At 40.3% G+C, this 17,808-nt stretch overlaps 1 protein-coding gene across 1 annotated transcript in view; it reads left to right on the top strand.

Moving 5' to 3' along the window:
• LOC133348425 (transmembrane protein 132C-like) overlaps positions 1–17,808 on the top strand; it is a 97,186-nt gene that overhangs the window by 27,268 nt on the left and 52,110 nt on the right. The window contains 1 exon segment of the mRNA XM_061561219.1: positions 13,316–13,462. Within this exon segment, the coding sequence (XP_061417203.1) occupies positions 13,316–13,462 (147 nt within the window).

The following is a 17,808-nucleotide window of genomic DNA, read 5'->3' on the forward strand; positions in this document are numbered from 1 at the left end:
TCCACCTTCTTGTTTACCCTATTCAAACAGAAACTCTGGTAAACAACTTCCCTATATTGCTCAGTAAACGTTTCTCTCCCGAGCTACTGAACTACTTTCCGCTCCTCCACACGCAATATTATGACAATAGCCTTTTCCAGTGCTGTGGAAAGTAGTTCCCTTCCTCCTTGGAGCTTCTATTATCGCGCACAGCTCCTCCAGCACCTGTCTGACTGCCTTCCTTATTGGCAATAGTCACCACACCACGCTGCAGAGTGCTTCACAAGGTTTCAGCGTCTTTACTGCTGTATCAACATCTTCCTACTTCTTACAGCCTTTAACTCCGCAGCATTATCCCACCGTTTCCAAATGACCTTTCATCCCACTGCGTTTGCTTTCTCTTCGACCCGGTTGCTGAACAACTCAGCCAAGCACTGCAGCACTCAGTTTCTGAACAATCTGCTGCTGCTATCCTTAGCTGGTTCCAAACTTTTATTTTCAGGACTCATATTGCCACTAATTATGCTAACTATACTCAATATCCCCCTCTCTTTACTACCATTTCTAATGTTTATGCCTGCCTTCACCGTGGTGGCGAGATGTCAATTTACTCGCCTGGTATGCAGGAGGTCATTAGTTCGATCCCGACGCTGATGCCTGTGTACGTGGAGTTTGGATGTTCTCTCCGAGGTCGCCTGGATTTTTCTCCGGTTTCCTCCGAGTTTTCCCTCGACATTTAGAAACATGCCATTAGAGTATTTGGCTGCTTTTAAATTCCCAAGTGATAAGCCACATCGTTGAGCAATCATTTGTGGTCAGATCGCTTCAAAAAAAAATGCTATATAGCTCAGTGGGCCTTACCCTGGCAAAATAAAAATTGGTTCAGAAAATTAATCAGTCCTATCTTGAGCCATTATTTCTCTAAGTGCTTGCCTATCCACAACTTTGCCTGCACCCTCTGCTGAGTTTCTTTAAATATCCATCTCAAGCATCTGTCTTTTTTTCTGCCCTTATCTATTGACTGTTTGGTTTGAACACGCGGCCAGGTTTATTTCTATCACTTATGCCACTGTCTCAACCACAGCCATTTTGCACCGTTCCTGTAAGGCAGCGGTGGAGAACCTTTTTTCTACTCTTAGGTTTTTTCGGTAAAGTCACGTAGGTAAAAAATAAAATTAAAATTAATAAAAGTAAAATAAAAAATCACGACGTTTCGGAGGCAACACAAGCTTCCGTCTTCAGGTGGAACCGTCACAGCACGATTGCTGTATCAAGTAAAGTACCATCTACATAACAAAGGATCAGTCCCATTAGCAGCAGCTGCACCTCAACAACTCTGGCACCTCCCCGCTCAACCAGTCTACATAACAAAGGCTCATTCCTAGCAGCAGCCTCAGCCGCACCAACCTTATCATAATAAAAAAAACTCCTATCCAGGGGCTTACCCTGGCTCCTCCCCCCTCAACCAGTATATATACAAGGTCGGGTCTCTTGGAATTTCTCTTTACTTGATACAGCAAGCGTGCTGTGACGGTTCCACCTGAAGACTGAAGCTTGTGTTGTCTCCGAAACGTCGTGATTTTTTATTTTACTTTTATTAATTTTAATTTTATTTTTTACCTACGTGACTTTACCGAAAAAAACTAAGAGTATGAATTATTGCAGTCACGAAAGCTTCAAATGTAGAACCTTTTTTCTGCGAAGGGCCATTTGGATATTTATAACATCATTCGCGGGCCATACAAAATGATCAACTTAAAATTTAGCCCGTTATATTTGGTCAAACATTTAATTAACTCACCGCTAATGCGATGGCTGGAACTGCTTCTCTTTGGCGAGGCGTGTGATGTTAGCTGGTGATGATGATGTTGCTGCTACTCGCAACTGCTTTTCCAGGTTTGCTCCTAGATTTATTGAATTTCGAGTCCCACCTGCGGTTGCCTTGGCTACACACCCGCCTCCAATGCGTATCTTGAATTGTTGTTGGAATTTAGACTTCTTTAACTTTGATGCATCACAAAGTGTACATCTGCACGTCTTGCTTATTCGTACTTATGTATTGCCCAGGTTGTGATTCTTATCCTGTATTCAATAGACCTGTACAGAAGTTATTTCGAACGGACTCACTGTGCTCTTGTCAAGTTGTCCTCTATCAGTGCTTCAATCATACCGTCAGCGAGTATCCACATCCAGACACTACAGAGCTCAGGCACCCTGCTGCCATTATCGTTCTCACGTCATATTCCCCAAACCTGCTCAGCACATGTTCACACTGAACTCTCATAATAGCAGGAGAACATTGCACTTGGATATTGTGTCCAGAACACACTGTTGATTATTATTATTAAATACAGTAAATAATCATTTCACAAAGATATTTCGTGATTAGGTTCACCTACCCACATCACATTACAGTGCCAAAAGCTCATCTTATCTGCACAACATGTACATATATAGATGATGCATATCGTGCGTTGTGGGGGGGGGGGGGCATCGTTAAATAAGATCAACATTGCAGAGAGATAAAAGCATAGTTACACAATCTTGATTTGAAGCTTTAGTGACTCTTTGATATCACGACGTTTCGCTCAACACAAGCCGTCGTCCTCAGGCGGAAACAAATAATCCAGCAGTGGAACTGCTGGACCAGCGAGAGAGCTGTTACAACAAGAGGTTATTTACGTGGTATATTAAACGTCGTGATGTGTTATTTTTTGTTTTATTACATTTTTCTACGTACGCGACTTTACCGAAAGAACCACAGAGCTTAGTTACACACTTGATAAGAATTCACAGCCCTTTGCGAATCCACTTCTGGATGAAGGCCTCCACGTGTATTTTTAGCCATGGGGATTGTTTGAGCATATTTCATCGCCTTGATTCGTATGGATTTGTGAAAGTAGAGAAGGAGAGGGGGGGGAGGTAGTCACCAGACTGGTTCAGTTATCACTCGCCACTGATGTTAGTCGTGGCTGGCAACCAAACCGAGGTCACCGGGTTCATAGGCAGTGTTTTAAGCGTTGTACCGCCACTTGCAAATTGTCCTTAAAATCCAAAAATCTGAAACTCACCCCGAGTTCATATTGTGGCACGAAGGCTTGAGAAGTTGTAATGACCATTATGCAACCAGGCGGTGTTCGCGCACGTGACCTGTAATCGAGAACCGCGGAGGCAGAGAAAAGTTGGTGGATCCATCGCGCACACACACATTGTGAAACTCCCTTCCCGTGTGCGTCGAGGCACTACACCTTGTGGCTTTCCAGCAGAAGGCAGTACAGCGAGTAGACTAAAGTCCATTCTCTTTTCATCTGTACAGAGATAATGTTACCCCCTGGTGAGCGTACCGGGTTTTTTCCGGGTGCTCCAGTTTCCTCTCGTACATAGAAATGCTCAGAAATTAGTTGAAAACATCTTAGGTGAAAAAACAACCGTGCAGGACCCTCCTAAAAATAGTGATTGGACTTACTATGGCTTTCCTGAATAAATAAGTCATTATTATTATTATTGCTACTGGACTTGTTTTTGCTGAAGACACTGAACATGTTAATAATAGTGTATTTCTCCAGTTGGAAAATATCAATATATTAGTGCTACTAAGAAATTTACTTTACAGCGTATCAAATGTTTTCTCCATAATAAACATGTAAATAACGGCCATTGACGGTTTATGTAAACACTGTCGTCACATTCGTGGATTTATTTTAGCAAGCAATTTATTTTATTAACTCCCTTCTACGTGACTTTACCGAAAGAACCAAGAATAAGGTTTCATATGGTCAATGTTACATATTATATGGTCATTGGATTATTTATGTGCTACACCATATTTGCTGCTAGATTATAGTGTGATGAGAAAAATAGAAAAAATCTGGGAATGTTTAGCAAAGCAAATCTATTCATCTGCATTGAAAAGCCAAAGGTGCAGCACTGCGAATTCTTGCTCATTGCGTTTCTTGAGGAAGATCCTCCACTCGAGCAGTGGCGGCTCCTGCAAAATCTCTCAGGGGGGGCAAATGTCTGGATGATTGATAAGGATAAGGTCCACCCATGCAATGAATAAATTAACAGCTTAAGCATGTAAAGGCAACTTCACTTCTTTAATATTAATGAAAAATAAAGTGACTCTTACAATACATCTTGTTTGTTTATATACTCACTATTAAAACAAACCACTCAAGTTTATTTTATTAAAGATTCCACTAGGTAGCGATAAATTATATTGTTGGATGAAACGTGCTTACGTATGATGACGTTAGCACGTATGATGACGTAAGCACGTTAGGGCTTGCCCTCCGGGAAGCCATAGAGAATGCATTGGAGCGCCCCCGTTCGAAAAAAAACATCTTTGAATGTAAGTCTATGGGGCCACTCGGGGCGATTCTCAGCCGGAGTGAAATCGCCCCAAAAGAGGCGGTACTCCACAGAACGTGACATGACGCTGATTGGACTATATCCAGAGGCACAGTGACGGCTAGCGTGACTCTGTGGTTGAATGACATTGGTGGTGCGTCGCCCAATCGCCCTAATGAAGAAACCGCCCCTGCACTCGAGGGAGCTCGAGAGAGGATGTCTGGAGGCTATTTTTGGGCCTACTCTATCGCGCAGGCCCAGGCATCTTGGAATAGCTGAGAATGACCCACACTTTACCCCACCACGCGCAGCCTGCTAATCGACGAACCGTGGCATATCTATTTCTACTGCTGGGTGGACAGAGGTGGTGGAGGAATTTTAAGACGTTGATTCTGCAATGTGTTTCACCAAAAAATACCAATCCAGTACTGTGGTCAGCAATGCAGTTGTGTTCATTTAGAGCAGGGGTCCTCAAACTACGGCCCGCGGGCCACATGCGGCCCGCCGAGGACATTTATCCGGCCCGCCGGGTGTTTTTGCCGACGCTGCCTGTCTGTTACTTTTTTTCTACATGAGAAGGACGGTCATTGGTGGAAGAGGGAGAGGGGGCGGAGTTCCCCCCAATCAGACTGCATTGATGGGCAGTGCAGTCTGTATGTCTCTGTGTGGGCAAAGTTATTGCTGGTATATTGTTTTTGTAGCGCTGTATATATATTGGTATTTTACTAATAGCAATTTTGACTCCCTAGGAAATAATGATGTCAAGAAAGAGAAAAATTTACTCGGAGTGTAGGATATTCAAAGAACAGTGGACTTATGATTACTTTTTCATGTAGTACAAGGAAAGAGCTGTGTGTCTGATATGCCAGAATATAGTGTCTGTGTTCAAAGAATACAATTTACGTCGACACTATGAAACTCAACATAAAGATAAATATGATTGTTTGGTCGGAGAAGTGAGAAAAGATAAAGTATTAAAACTGAAAAATACATTAACAACTCAGCAAAATACTTTTGTGAAGCAGAAGCAGCTAAATATTTCATCACTGCGAGCAAGTTTTCAAGTTGCCAAGCTAATAGCGTGCACTGGCAGACCATTCGTGGAGGGAGAATTTGTTAAAGAATGCCTTCTTTCTGTTGCCAAAGAGATGTGTCCAGAGAAGGCCGATTTATTTAGTACAGTGAGTCTTTCAGGACCTACAATTGCACGGAGGATTGAAGAAATGGGAGACAATTTGCATCAGCATTTGCAAAACTCCACAAAAAAACTTTCCTATTTTTCCTTGGCACTCGACGAAAGCAATGATGTTCGTGATTCTGCACAACTTCTAATTTTTATTCGTGGGACGAATGACTATTTCGAAGTCACAGAAGAGCTTGCTGCACTGCAAAGCATCAAAGTAACAACTACAGGAGAGGATGTCTTTCGATTTAAAGCTTTCGTGACTGCAGGGATTCATCTTCTTGGTTCTTTCGGTAAAGTCATCACGTAGAAGGGAAGTAATAAAATAATAAAAGTAAAACATAATAAAATAATTCTCACGACGTTTCGGCCACAACGCAAGCAGCCGTCCTCAGGTGAAAACCAGGTCTGTTGGGGAGACAGCGTCTGAATGAAACAGCACACGAGCTTGGAGCATATATAAGCTGGGTTGGAAGCGGGGGACAGAGCGCCTTGACAAAATAATTTGCATATCAAGAGGAATTTAGCATATTTATGGGAAATGCAGGAATGTGATTAGTACTACATATGCCCGTGCTGCATATGTAGTACTAATCAGACTTTTTCCAGAATTAAACATTTGAAATTTCCAACCAGATCTAGACTAACGGATGCACACTTGCATCACTTGTTACGACTAGCAGTGACAAATATGGAACCGGACATTGACCATCTCATTAGCCAAAAGCAGGCCCATAGTTCGCGTTGAAATACTGGCAAGTTTGTTGATTTAACTTTACTTGTTCTTAATTTTAAATATTGTATTTGTTCCCGTTTTGTTTCTTCACTTCAAAATAAGATATATGCAGTGTGCATAGGAATTTGTTCATAGTTTTTTTTACTATAGTACGGCCCTCCAACGGTCTGAGGGACAGTGAACTGGCCCCCTGTTTAAAAAGTTTGAGGACCCCTGATTTAGAGTATCTAGTAAAGTGTTTAAGCAGTTTCATCTAAAAGGTCATAGTTGCAAAATTGAATTGGCGAAGCTTCCTCGGTTATTGGTTTATTTATATATGTGCTTATTTATTTATTTACGCATTTATTTAATTACATTGTATTATATTGTTTTGATAGACAGCTGCAGGCTATTGGATTTCCAATGTAAGGCTGTGACTTAATGTATTTCAACTTTGATAAGCCCATGTTCAGCTTGATGCCGAGGGCAACATGGGTTAAAACCAGAATATAAATTTCCTTGGCCTCAGAATATTCCATCTAGTTTTAGCCAGGTTCCTATAGTGAGTACAATACAACATGGGCTCGCTCTGATTGATTTCCCCGTTTCCAACATAACGCAAATGACACTGAAGCTCAAACGATGCGATTGTTCTGGAATATAGGGGCTTTCGCAGAATCCAAAGAGACATTTCTTTAAAAGGATTTTCGTTCATTGCTTCGTCATTTCTATACATCAAAGGGTCTTTGTAAGAACATGTTGAATCTAAGTGCACATGGCATATAAATCAGCAATGTAATTGCCATTGCTTATGGAGATATTGAATTTTCTAAATGCAGTAACAAATTCAAGAAATTAATTCGCCTAACTGTAGACACTGGGCATAACTGTTCTCTCTGTGTAAGATTGGGCTGCACAGCTAATAAGAATACAAATTGACATTTCTGCTAGAATTCCAAAAGACAAGGAAATGCTGGACCTTGAAAATGTCACCATGAGACACTCACTGTGTTATGTTGCCGAAATAAAAACGATGCAGCGGCAACAGCCTCCCTTTGCAAACAAAAAATTAGAGGATTGCACATTATCATGCTGCTGCATGCTTAATTGCCACGCAGGTCTCGAGCATATGGTTATAATAGGATAACTGTACCATACCACTTCAACAGCTGCCGTTTCACGAGGATTTTAGTTAACTAACCTTATACGGTGCAATGTTTAAAAGCCATTGAACAATTTCAGAAATGCAATTGATATGAGCTGCATTCATTCCCCCCCTCCCCCCATATTTTTTTATTTACATGGCGAGATGTTTACAGATGAACACCGCTTCAAAGCTTATTTAATTAAGGACATCACTGTAATACTTTTGATTGTCGAGCAAGTTGTGTGCAGAGATGCAAAACAATTGTCTGCGTGCACACATATATATTTTCTTGGTATATTTGAGAGCACGTGCGTGATTCCAGTTGAATGTTCACGGAATCATTTCATTGCCTTAACAATTGGACAGTTAAATTATACCAAACGTGATTATTTACAACGTCAAGCGAGGAATGGAGTATAGCAGCATATGAAGACTTAAATATTCAATTAAAATCTTTCTGCCTGGAGTCTACAGAAAGGATTTAATTCTGCGCGAAGTGTTTGAAGTTGTTAACAAGCATGTTTTCCATGACTAATATATTAACCCCAATAGACGTGACATCAATTAACTTCCACTTTGAGTTAATCCATGACTCCAGTACACTTAAATCTTGACTTAAAGCTTTCGTGACCGCAGGAATTCATATTTTTGGGGTCTTTCGGTAAAAGTCACGTAGATAGGTTCGAAGAAAATCAAAATAAAAACTACGACGTTTCGATCACAACACAAGCGAATGTCTTCTTGGTTCTTTCGGTAAAGTCACGTAGAATGGAAATAATAAAATAATACAAATAAAACATAATAAAATAATTCTCACGACGTTTTGGCCACAACGCAAGCAGCCGTCCTCAGGTGAAGAACAGGTCTGTCGAGACGACAGAGTCTGTATGACACACCCCAGGCTTGGAGCGTATATTTAAGCTGGGAGGGAGAAGGAAGAGCGCCTTGACAAAATAATTTGCATATCAATAGGAATTTTAGCATATTTATGGGAAATGCAGATATGCGGTGGCTCTACGACCTGACATTAACATGCTAATCTCTCACATTAACATAACTAGCCCCGCCCACTTCGTTTATGACTCAAGCACTACACCCTGTAAGACAGTCTGCATTCCGCGGATTTCCTCCTCTTTACACCAGATGACGATCGCTCGTGTTCTGATCGAAACGTCGTAGTTTTTTGTTATTTTCTTTGAACCATCTAAGTGACTTTTACCGAAAGACCCAAAGAATATCTAGTACACTTAAATTTCGATTTAAAGCTTTCGTGACTGCAGGGATTCATCTTAAAGTCACGTAGAAGGGAAATAAAAAATAGTAAAAATATTATTTTATTCTATTTTATTTGTATTATTTTATTATTTCCCTTCTACGTGACTTTACCGAAAGAACCAAGAAGATATAGTACACTTCTCAGTAAATTGTATTTCTTCAACACAGAAAAAGTAATATCACCTCTGCCACCTTAAATAGCCTCTCTGGATTACCAACTCTTTAAATTAATCTTACTACCGTGCTTCATACATTTTATTGTGAGATGTACTTAAAAATGCAACTAATAAACGTTCACTTCGCAATTACTCTGCTCTCATGTTTATTTCTACTCATCCCCGTGTTTTCCTGGACTTAGTTTTATCCAGCTTTGTCCACATTGGCGACCTAGGAATTATTTCTGCCCACTGCATACCACGTCCAGGATATGTCTTGCTGTGGCTGTGGCTGCTCGTCACGTGCCTACTCCAGTCTACTGGCAGCCCAAATTATATTCGATGAGAAATTAAGGCATGTTTGGTCCTGGCCTCTACGACAAAGGCAACGAATGTATTAGAACGTATTACCTAAAACTAAAGTTTGCTTTATTATTCAACAACCGTCTTGTTTTCTCTCATGCCATTGTTCAACTCAATTATATGAATGCAAATGTACACGCTGTCGTATTGATATGAACGTCATGGATTTTTGTTGTCTGCAACGGTACAATTTGGACAAGTCAGCCAATGTGCAGTCAGTACACCATATTTATCATGTTGTTACATATGCTGACCATGACGCATGGCTTTGTGTTAGCAGGAAATATTCCAATGCTTGGGTATCTATCAATGTGTCAGTGCAGTCAGGTTTGACAGCTTAAAGTTGATCAAGTGAAGGCCTCAACTCATTCAAAGCACGTGACTGACAAGAGTTTTCTTTGTAAACTAATATGTTTGGGCACATTTAAAGCTTTCCCTTTTCTGACAAATTGTGATGTATGCGTGTCTGGAAATTAAATGTTTGAATGCATGAATGTCAATTTTATGTTAATTTAACCTGCCACGATATTTTTTTAAATACTTATTGATGATGCATCGCATAATCCATTATGCATTGTCTTTTCAGTATGCATGGCATTTGTCATAAATACTGTACATATTATAGACGAAACAATGATAAACTTAAATATTTTTGTAAATGAAAAATGACCTTCGGGAATAGAAAAAAAAACCCAGTTTATATTCGGAGAGACAATGTCCCCTTAATAAAGCGTGTGCATGTAATTTTGATTATCGTTCGTGCAAATTATTGCGCTCGTAATTGCATGGTGAATGGGGAAGCACAGGTGACGGACTTTTATTTTCAACGAAATTGAAGGAACTATATTTTTACGTTATCTAAAGCACGTGGTTTGCAAAATAATAGGCAACAATGTACCGAACACCATTTGCTCGCGTTCTGTTTATATTTTAGTGTATTCTAGCTCACGTTCACAGCCCATGTAGCGGCACTAAGTATTGTCGGCACACAGTCATGTTACAGATGAACAAACATATTCACTGGCAGCTTTTAGATACGCATGCATGTCGTTTGTTAGGGCATTGCATAAATGAACAAATAACAATGCAAACACCGAAGCTAACAATTTTATACACATGTCAGTGCGAATTGTAAACGTTCACGCGATTTGGCAAACAAAAAAATGAAGGTTGGGCTAAAGTCACAGTGACCATACCACGGGGAGGATGCAAAAGGAGCGGCTTCTATGGCAGCCGAAGGCGGTGTGTAGCCACTTCAAAGCTAAACAGCCCGCGGCCGTCTCATTAAGTCCGTCACTCAGCCTGCCTGCAGGGAAATAAGGTGTCTACATACACGTGTGCCGAGCCACGTGTTTATTCCATGCTCCCCTTTGCTCCCCGACTCTACCCTCCTTTTCCTGATAGAATATGCCCATCTGTTTGGCACATTTTTTTTTATATTTCATACGCGGCACATTAAGACCTGCAATATCCTTCGCCAAGGAACGGTCTCTCGGTTTGTTCAACATATGTAAGTGTCTTCTGTAGCTAATGAGAACAGCCACTAAAGCTAGAAAGGTTGGTGACAGGCTGCAAAGAAATTATAATGTTGTGTAAAACAAGTATTTTATGATTGCAATGCCAGCAAGAATTCTCAGCATGCTTTGAAATGTGTTGTTCATTAGCTTTGTATTAAATTCTACTTTATATATTTGCATATTCTGTAGTATTTATAGATTTCCAGTGTTCATGGATCACAATGTTGTTGACAAATTTCAGTTGTCTGCAAAAAAATCCCGAGACTGCCAACAGCCAAAATGTTCAACACAAAGTATACGTTTCAAGAATTCACTCTATGTATGCCTTCATAGTAAATATGATGCTGCCTCCATGTTATATTTCACAAACAATGCAAAACATTTGCCCAACACGCAAACCTTGAAACAAGACATGTACGCTCATTTAACACGCAGCTTTCGCAGCTGCTTGTGCAGTGCTGCTCTGCCGGTTGGGGCGCTAAAGTGCCGGGATGTTAATTACCTCGCCTGGAGTACAGGAAGTTGTGGGTTCGATACCGATCCTGACGCCTGCATATTTGGAGTTTGCGTTGTCACTCTCCCCGTTGTCGCGCCGATTTGTCTCCGGGTCCTCCGGTTTTTCCCTCCACATTTAGAATCAACATGCGTTTGGATTATTTGACTGCTGTAAATGTCCACATGATAAGCCACTTTGTTGGGCTATCATTCGTATATATGGCTCAGCGGGCCTTACCTGATTGATGAAATAAAATAAAATATTAATAGTTGTATAGTTTATAGGTTGGGCCTGCTTGTTGAGGCTTCCTCCTCTTAAGCTCTCACTACGGACGACTGCAGATACCTTCAGGAGTTGCATTCAACCGCTGCGTGGTGATAGCTTGACAGGAAATGCTCAACACACGCAGCCCGACTTGGAATAGTACACTTGGAATGCGTGTTGGTTTCGATATGCTGCTGCTGCTGCTTTGCGATAACGAAAGCTTTTTGGCTACTTTGGACTTGACTCCATTGTCCTTGCCTTGAATTTTAATTCTATGTCATCTCGATAGCAATTCGGTGGAATCAGAAAGAAGCACCAGGATTTTATTTCCTCTGTTGACATTGGCAAAGACAACTTGTTGCCGAATTTTGACACGGAGTGAGTAGTTATCGGACTGAACTATAAAACCGAACACCTGAGTTGTATTACCGACTACAGTGCCTAGCAATCGTGGCAAAGTGATTTCTGAAACGGTCCTCCCCCCAAAGAAATCTAATTACTTTTGTCCGTCTCTTTACTTTTTCAATTGATCCTGGTGTACTTTCAACAACTGTTATTGGTGTTCATATTGCGTTGTCTGCTTCAGTTGTGTCCCATCAACAACTATAATTTGTTTCACAAATCTATTGTTTTGCTCATGTTATCTGGAGCCACTTTGCAGCATAATGGTAACGTTGAGTTTTATAAAGTGTCGTCGGTCACACAAATTGCATCCCACAATTTCCAATTAACCATAGACAAGCTGGAAGGCAGCCAGTGGTGAGCCGGCATTAATGATTGCCCAAGCTCTGCAGTTCTCTATATATGAAGACATTTAAGTCAATTACTACTAATACTACTAATAATAAAACAGGCTCATTTGAAAGTATGTATGTGTACACATTTTCAGGATTATGACAGATACAAAATGTTACCAGTATTTGAGGCAGAAGTCATTTTGAACATTGCTATGCAAACTGGCACTTTTATCAGTACCCGGTGCACGAAATGTACAAAAGGTATAAATAACAACAGCAATAAACCCATTAGTTATGTAATAACGCATTGATTCATACGTTAAAATGTATTCCAATGCTGTTGATACATACATGGAATCATGAGGGTAGAAGAAAGTTATTAACTATTTACGTGAATGATATGCAAAACGTTTGAGAATGTTACATTTAGGCTCACGGAGCAAACAGTGATGCACAAAGGAGATAGAATAAAACATTATAAATAATAAAAAACAAAATGGTAAATATTTATATTTTGAAATGTATTCCTGAATTTACAATCACTATCCCAAATAGAGAATTATTCTAATTGCTCACAGGTAGAGGATCAAATAAAAAAAGTCAAAGTAAACTCAATTATTTTATTTTACCACTGAGCTATATAGTTCTCTTTCAGAAGCAATTTGGCCACGAATGATAGCTCAACTTAATGGCACATCATGTGGAAATGCACTGCAGGCAAATACTCTAAATGCATATTTCTAAATGTGGGGGGAAGAAAATATGCAATCTCCAAATATACAGCAGGTGTCTGTGTCGGAATGGAACCCATGACTGCCTGTATAACAGGCGAGGTAGTTAATATCTCTCCACCATAACGCCGCTTGATGAGCATTGAGGCAGTGCTCATCTACCGTTCACATCTCTAAGTCACCGGTGGAAAATGCACATTACTTTTGGACAACCGCTATTGACTACCCCACAATACGGTACCTAATTTTATCGCCCCCATGTGGGATGATGGGCTGAGTCAATGGCCAAACAGAATTTGACATTGACTCAAGGTCATGGACGAGCACCTCGCGCACCATCGCCCCTTTGTTGCGCAGGTAAAACACGACCCGGTTCTCATCAAAGCACATGTCTGCGTTGCAGGGTGAAAGGCAAGAAAGGCGTGAACCTCCTGGAAATTCACCCCAGCAATCCAGAAGTGTGGGCAGTCAACAAGGAGATTAACAGTGGAGCCAAGCACACAACGATCCTGGTGGAAGTCAGCAAGATGCCCTCTCCACCTGCGGCTAGGTTGGTCCCATCAAGCATTGCACTTTCATGAGGTTCATTCAAAACTGTGCACTAATGAATATCGTCGGACGCTATCGTCGTCAGCAATGTATAACGGTAACGTAATTGACATTTGAGAACAGCTTCGCAGTGCCTTTACGACGCTGTCTTGAATGTATTCTTCCCTTTCAAAATGAACTTTGTTTTTGTCTTTTTTCGTCTCAACTGTCACAGTCCTCGAGCCGGCGTACAAATTGGTACCGCGCGGGGTGATACACCGTCGGGAGGCATTCTTTGCTTTGTATGGCCAATTAAAGTGGGTGGCGCAGGAGTTGGAAAGCTGTGATTGGTGCCACGTGACTCGAATTTGCGGGTGGGTTGATTCTAGGAACGGGAATTGGGAGAAGAGACAAGACGTTGGGAAATGAGTGACAAACGGTTACTCACCAGTGACTCACGGTCTACCCGTACCCAGCCGCACCAGGGTCGCAAACGGGTACCCGTACCCGGCCGGGTACGGGTAGCCAGGTATCGGGTAGGGTACGGGTATCGGGTACCCGGTTGCGACCTCTGAGATATAGTTGGTGGCAACTGAATATCAAAACCGGTTCATGCCCCCCCCCCCCAGCCTGATTACCACTAATTGTTTCGTTGACAAAGAAGTGGTACATCTGGGTGGGCCCCCTGGTTTATTTCACCGCTCGAGAAATATTTCAAGAATTTTGCCAGGTGCATGAGCTGTTGTGAATTTCCAACATGCGAGTGATGAAAGTGCAGCCCGTCTTAGCGCAGATAAAATAGGTCGATTGAAGGTTTCTCAGAAGTAGTTACGTGTTATCACTAGCAAGATGCAATAATGCATTGCTCGTTGAAAGTTCAGATATCATTATTTTTATTCGGAATAAAATTGTGGGGAGAAAAAAACACAACGACATTTTTTTAATGTAGAGATGATAGTGGCTTTAGGAGACATTTCTTTAACAGGAGATTGACCATGGCTAATCATGCTGTCGACGAATGTTTAAGCCACGAATGTGTATAAAGTTGGCCATCCTATACCCTACCCCCTCAGCAATGCATCCGTAATGGGGTCAAATTGTGGACTTAAATAATCTATAATGTGCAAATTTGCGTGTGTTATACGAGGTGTCCTTATTTGTGGCATTCATTATTAAATAGTATATAATTAGACATCAGTTTGAGTTCGCTCAAAAAACTACAAACACACACACTTGGTAGTCTGTTTGTGTGAATATCTTTTTTTTATTAATCTGGCGACACACATCATATTTAGATTTGAGATTCCCAGGTGTTTGTTAGCATCTCTCAGCTGTGATTGTTTCACATACGCTGCTGCTACGGCGCTGTTGAAGATCATTAAAGCTTTTTCAGTAAAGCTTGAGTACGTAACAAAACAACTCTGCACATTCGTCAATAGGTAGAATATATAATAGGTGACATTTTGGGCAATGATCCCTTCTCCTTAGCACATTAACACGATTTTAGTTCCTGGGTAGTAAGTGTTAATTGCTAATTGCGTATGCCTCAAAAGTATAGAAAATGGCTATAATTCCACACAAACTTTGCTTTTGTGACCAGGACTTTACGTGAAGGAAAGACACAAATGCACACCACGTTTTCTCATTGAAAATAGGTCAATTTGAAAATGTCACTGTCCTGGTCACAAAAGCAAAGTTTGTGGGGAATAATAGCCATTTTCTTTACTTTTGAGGCATAAGCAATTCGGAAATAACACTTACTACCCAGGGAACAAAAATATAATAAATGTGTTCCACTGTGTTATTAATGGAGTGGATTATTAACTTGGCTTTTGTGTCCAAGTCACAAAAGCAAGGTTTGTGAGGAATTATAGCCATTTTCTCTACTTTTGAGGCATAAGCAATTGGAAAATAACACTTACTACCCAGGAACAAAACTAAAAATGTGTTACACAGTGATTTATCAGTGTGCTATGTTATCGACGAACTTGTTGAGTTTTTTTTTGTTTCGTATTCAAGTGTCACTGGTAATCTTGAGTAATCTTCAACAGCACAAAGCAGAAAAGTCTGAAACGATCACGGCTGAGAAAAGTGTGCTGGTACGCCACCGCCAATGTAGCATCGCCAAACAATGTGTTGAGTATGTATAAGAAATACGTTATCGTTTCAACCATGCGAGTCAAACCGCTGTCTTATTATAAGTATTTAACAATGCACAAAACCTCATGAAAACCCGTAGATTATCTATTTCCAGGAAAAAAGTATGTACCAAGATATATACGGATGTTACTGTTTAAAATGAAACATTTGACATGTCATTATCAGCTTCTTCTTACCAACTGATCCGATAGAACCCAATCAGAATGTGACCTGATATTCCAGATTTGAAGCTTTCGTGACTGCAAGGATTCATATTCTTAGGTTTTTTCGGTAAAGTCACGTAGGTAAAAAATTCAAATTATTAAAGTAAAATAAAAATAAAATAAAAATCACGATGTTTCGGAGGCAACACAAGCTTCCGTCTTCATGAACACAAGCTTCCGTCTTCATGAAGACGGAAGCTTGTGTTGCCTCCGAAACATCGTGATTTTTATTTTTATTTTTTACCTACGTGACCTAAGAATATGAACCTGATATTCCGTTGACCGGGGAGCTGTAATTTAGAGGGATGAGAAACATTTCAGATAGCAAGCCTCTTGTGCAGGATGATCTGAGTAAAGAATCGACAAGAAATAACTTCTGCTTTGCTTCGTAGGAACAGCTCCAATGTCTCAAAATGTCCGCAACATGTCGGAACCAATCGTGCTCCAATTTTTGGGGGGGAAAATTTGTTTTCCATCGTCTTCATTTACAAGTCTTGAAATGATTCATGAACATTCCGATTCACATATCAGTGTACTTCTGGATTCAGTAATCTAAATATTGCTTGATTTAGTCAGAATTGTTTCATACTAAACCAGTACTCTCAGTGGACGATTACTTTAAACTTCTCGAGGAAGATGTTAAAAGTGAGATGTTAAAAGTAACTGATGGACAAATCATATATAAAAGCATATAGCCTAAAGAGATATTTTATTTTCACCTTTCGTTGCTATTTTTCCAATTACCATATATCCATTTTACTTTTACCAAACAGAGACATGCACATTACGAAAACCGACAGGTTTTTAATCCATCCTGCCAGTCTTGAAGCAAATTGCTTCGATGTCCTTTATATGTTGCTAAAGACAATTACAGTACCTTCGTGTTTCCAGTCGGAGATACAATTTAATCTACTGGCTAAGGAAGATAAATGTGATGCAGATGCAATTTCATTCCATCAAACAGAGGCAATGTACTTAAAGCATTTCTAACATTTTTTTATTTAACCTTTTGCACGAGACACGTAAGACCTGAGCCACATAATATATTTAAGCTGTTTTGCATTGGAATAGTACAACATCGGTTGTAAATGCTAAAACATTGATGCAGGGATTTACATATAAATCAATCTTGAGCCATGCATGGGCTAATCTTTATGAGAATTCCGAACAGTAACAAAAATTACAGCGATATACTGAGGGATAAAAGTTCAATTACTTGGAATACGGACAAGTATGACCAGGTAAGAGCTCATTGAGAATACAAGTCCTCCTTTAAAAGGAAATATGGATTGAACACAGTCAAATAATCTCTCACATTAACATAGCCCAACCTTGGCACGCCCGCCGTGGAGGATGCTAAGCGATCTTACATTAACATGCACATTTTTACCTGGCAGCCCTTTGATTGGTGGAAAACCCACCACCGTCGCGGTCGCTGCCCACCACTTACATTAACATTGGCTGCTGACATTTGGGCTACGCCCATTTCAAACCTTTATAAACAGTTGCCTTTAGAAGCAGACCTCCATTTTCCTGATGACGACCGCTTGTGTTGCGATCGAAACGTCGTAGTTTTTTTTTAACCTATCTACGTGACTTTACCAAAAGAATATGAATTCCTGCAGTCACGAAAGCTTTCATTATGCCTATACCTGTTTCGTGTAAATGGAAAAACAAAGGACTTTGTGTTGGCATATCCTTTTCACTTAAAAAAATTCCATTTAACAAAAAATACGAGATGAGTATTGGTAGCAGTAAAAATTTAATTAATATTAAAGCTTTGATTCAACCGTTAATTTGGGGGCAGAGTATATCTTAGATTATTATAGTGTCCTATAAACAAGTTTAATGGTACCCATTAAATGGTTGTGGGGATTGTTCACAATCGAATAGATGATACTCAGGCACAGATGTTTTAAACGTATGCCTCTGTAGTTTCGAGACAGCTGAGAATTAAAATGTGTTTCATCTTCATTTCCTCAAACATTCCGAAAATGTTTTTTTT

This window comes from Lethenteron reissneri, chromosome 27, assembly GCF_015708825.2.
Source record: "Lethenteron reissneri isolate LAM-NWPU_2019-01 chromosome 27, ASM1570882v1, whole genome shotgun sequence".
NCBI lineage: Eukaryota > Metazoa > Chordata > Hyperoartia > Petromyzontiformes > Petromyzontidae > Lethenteron > Lethenteron reissneri.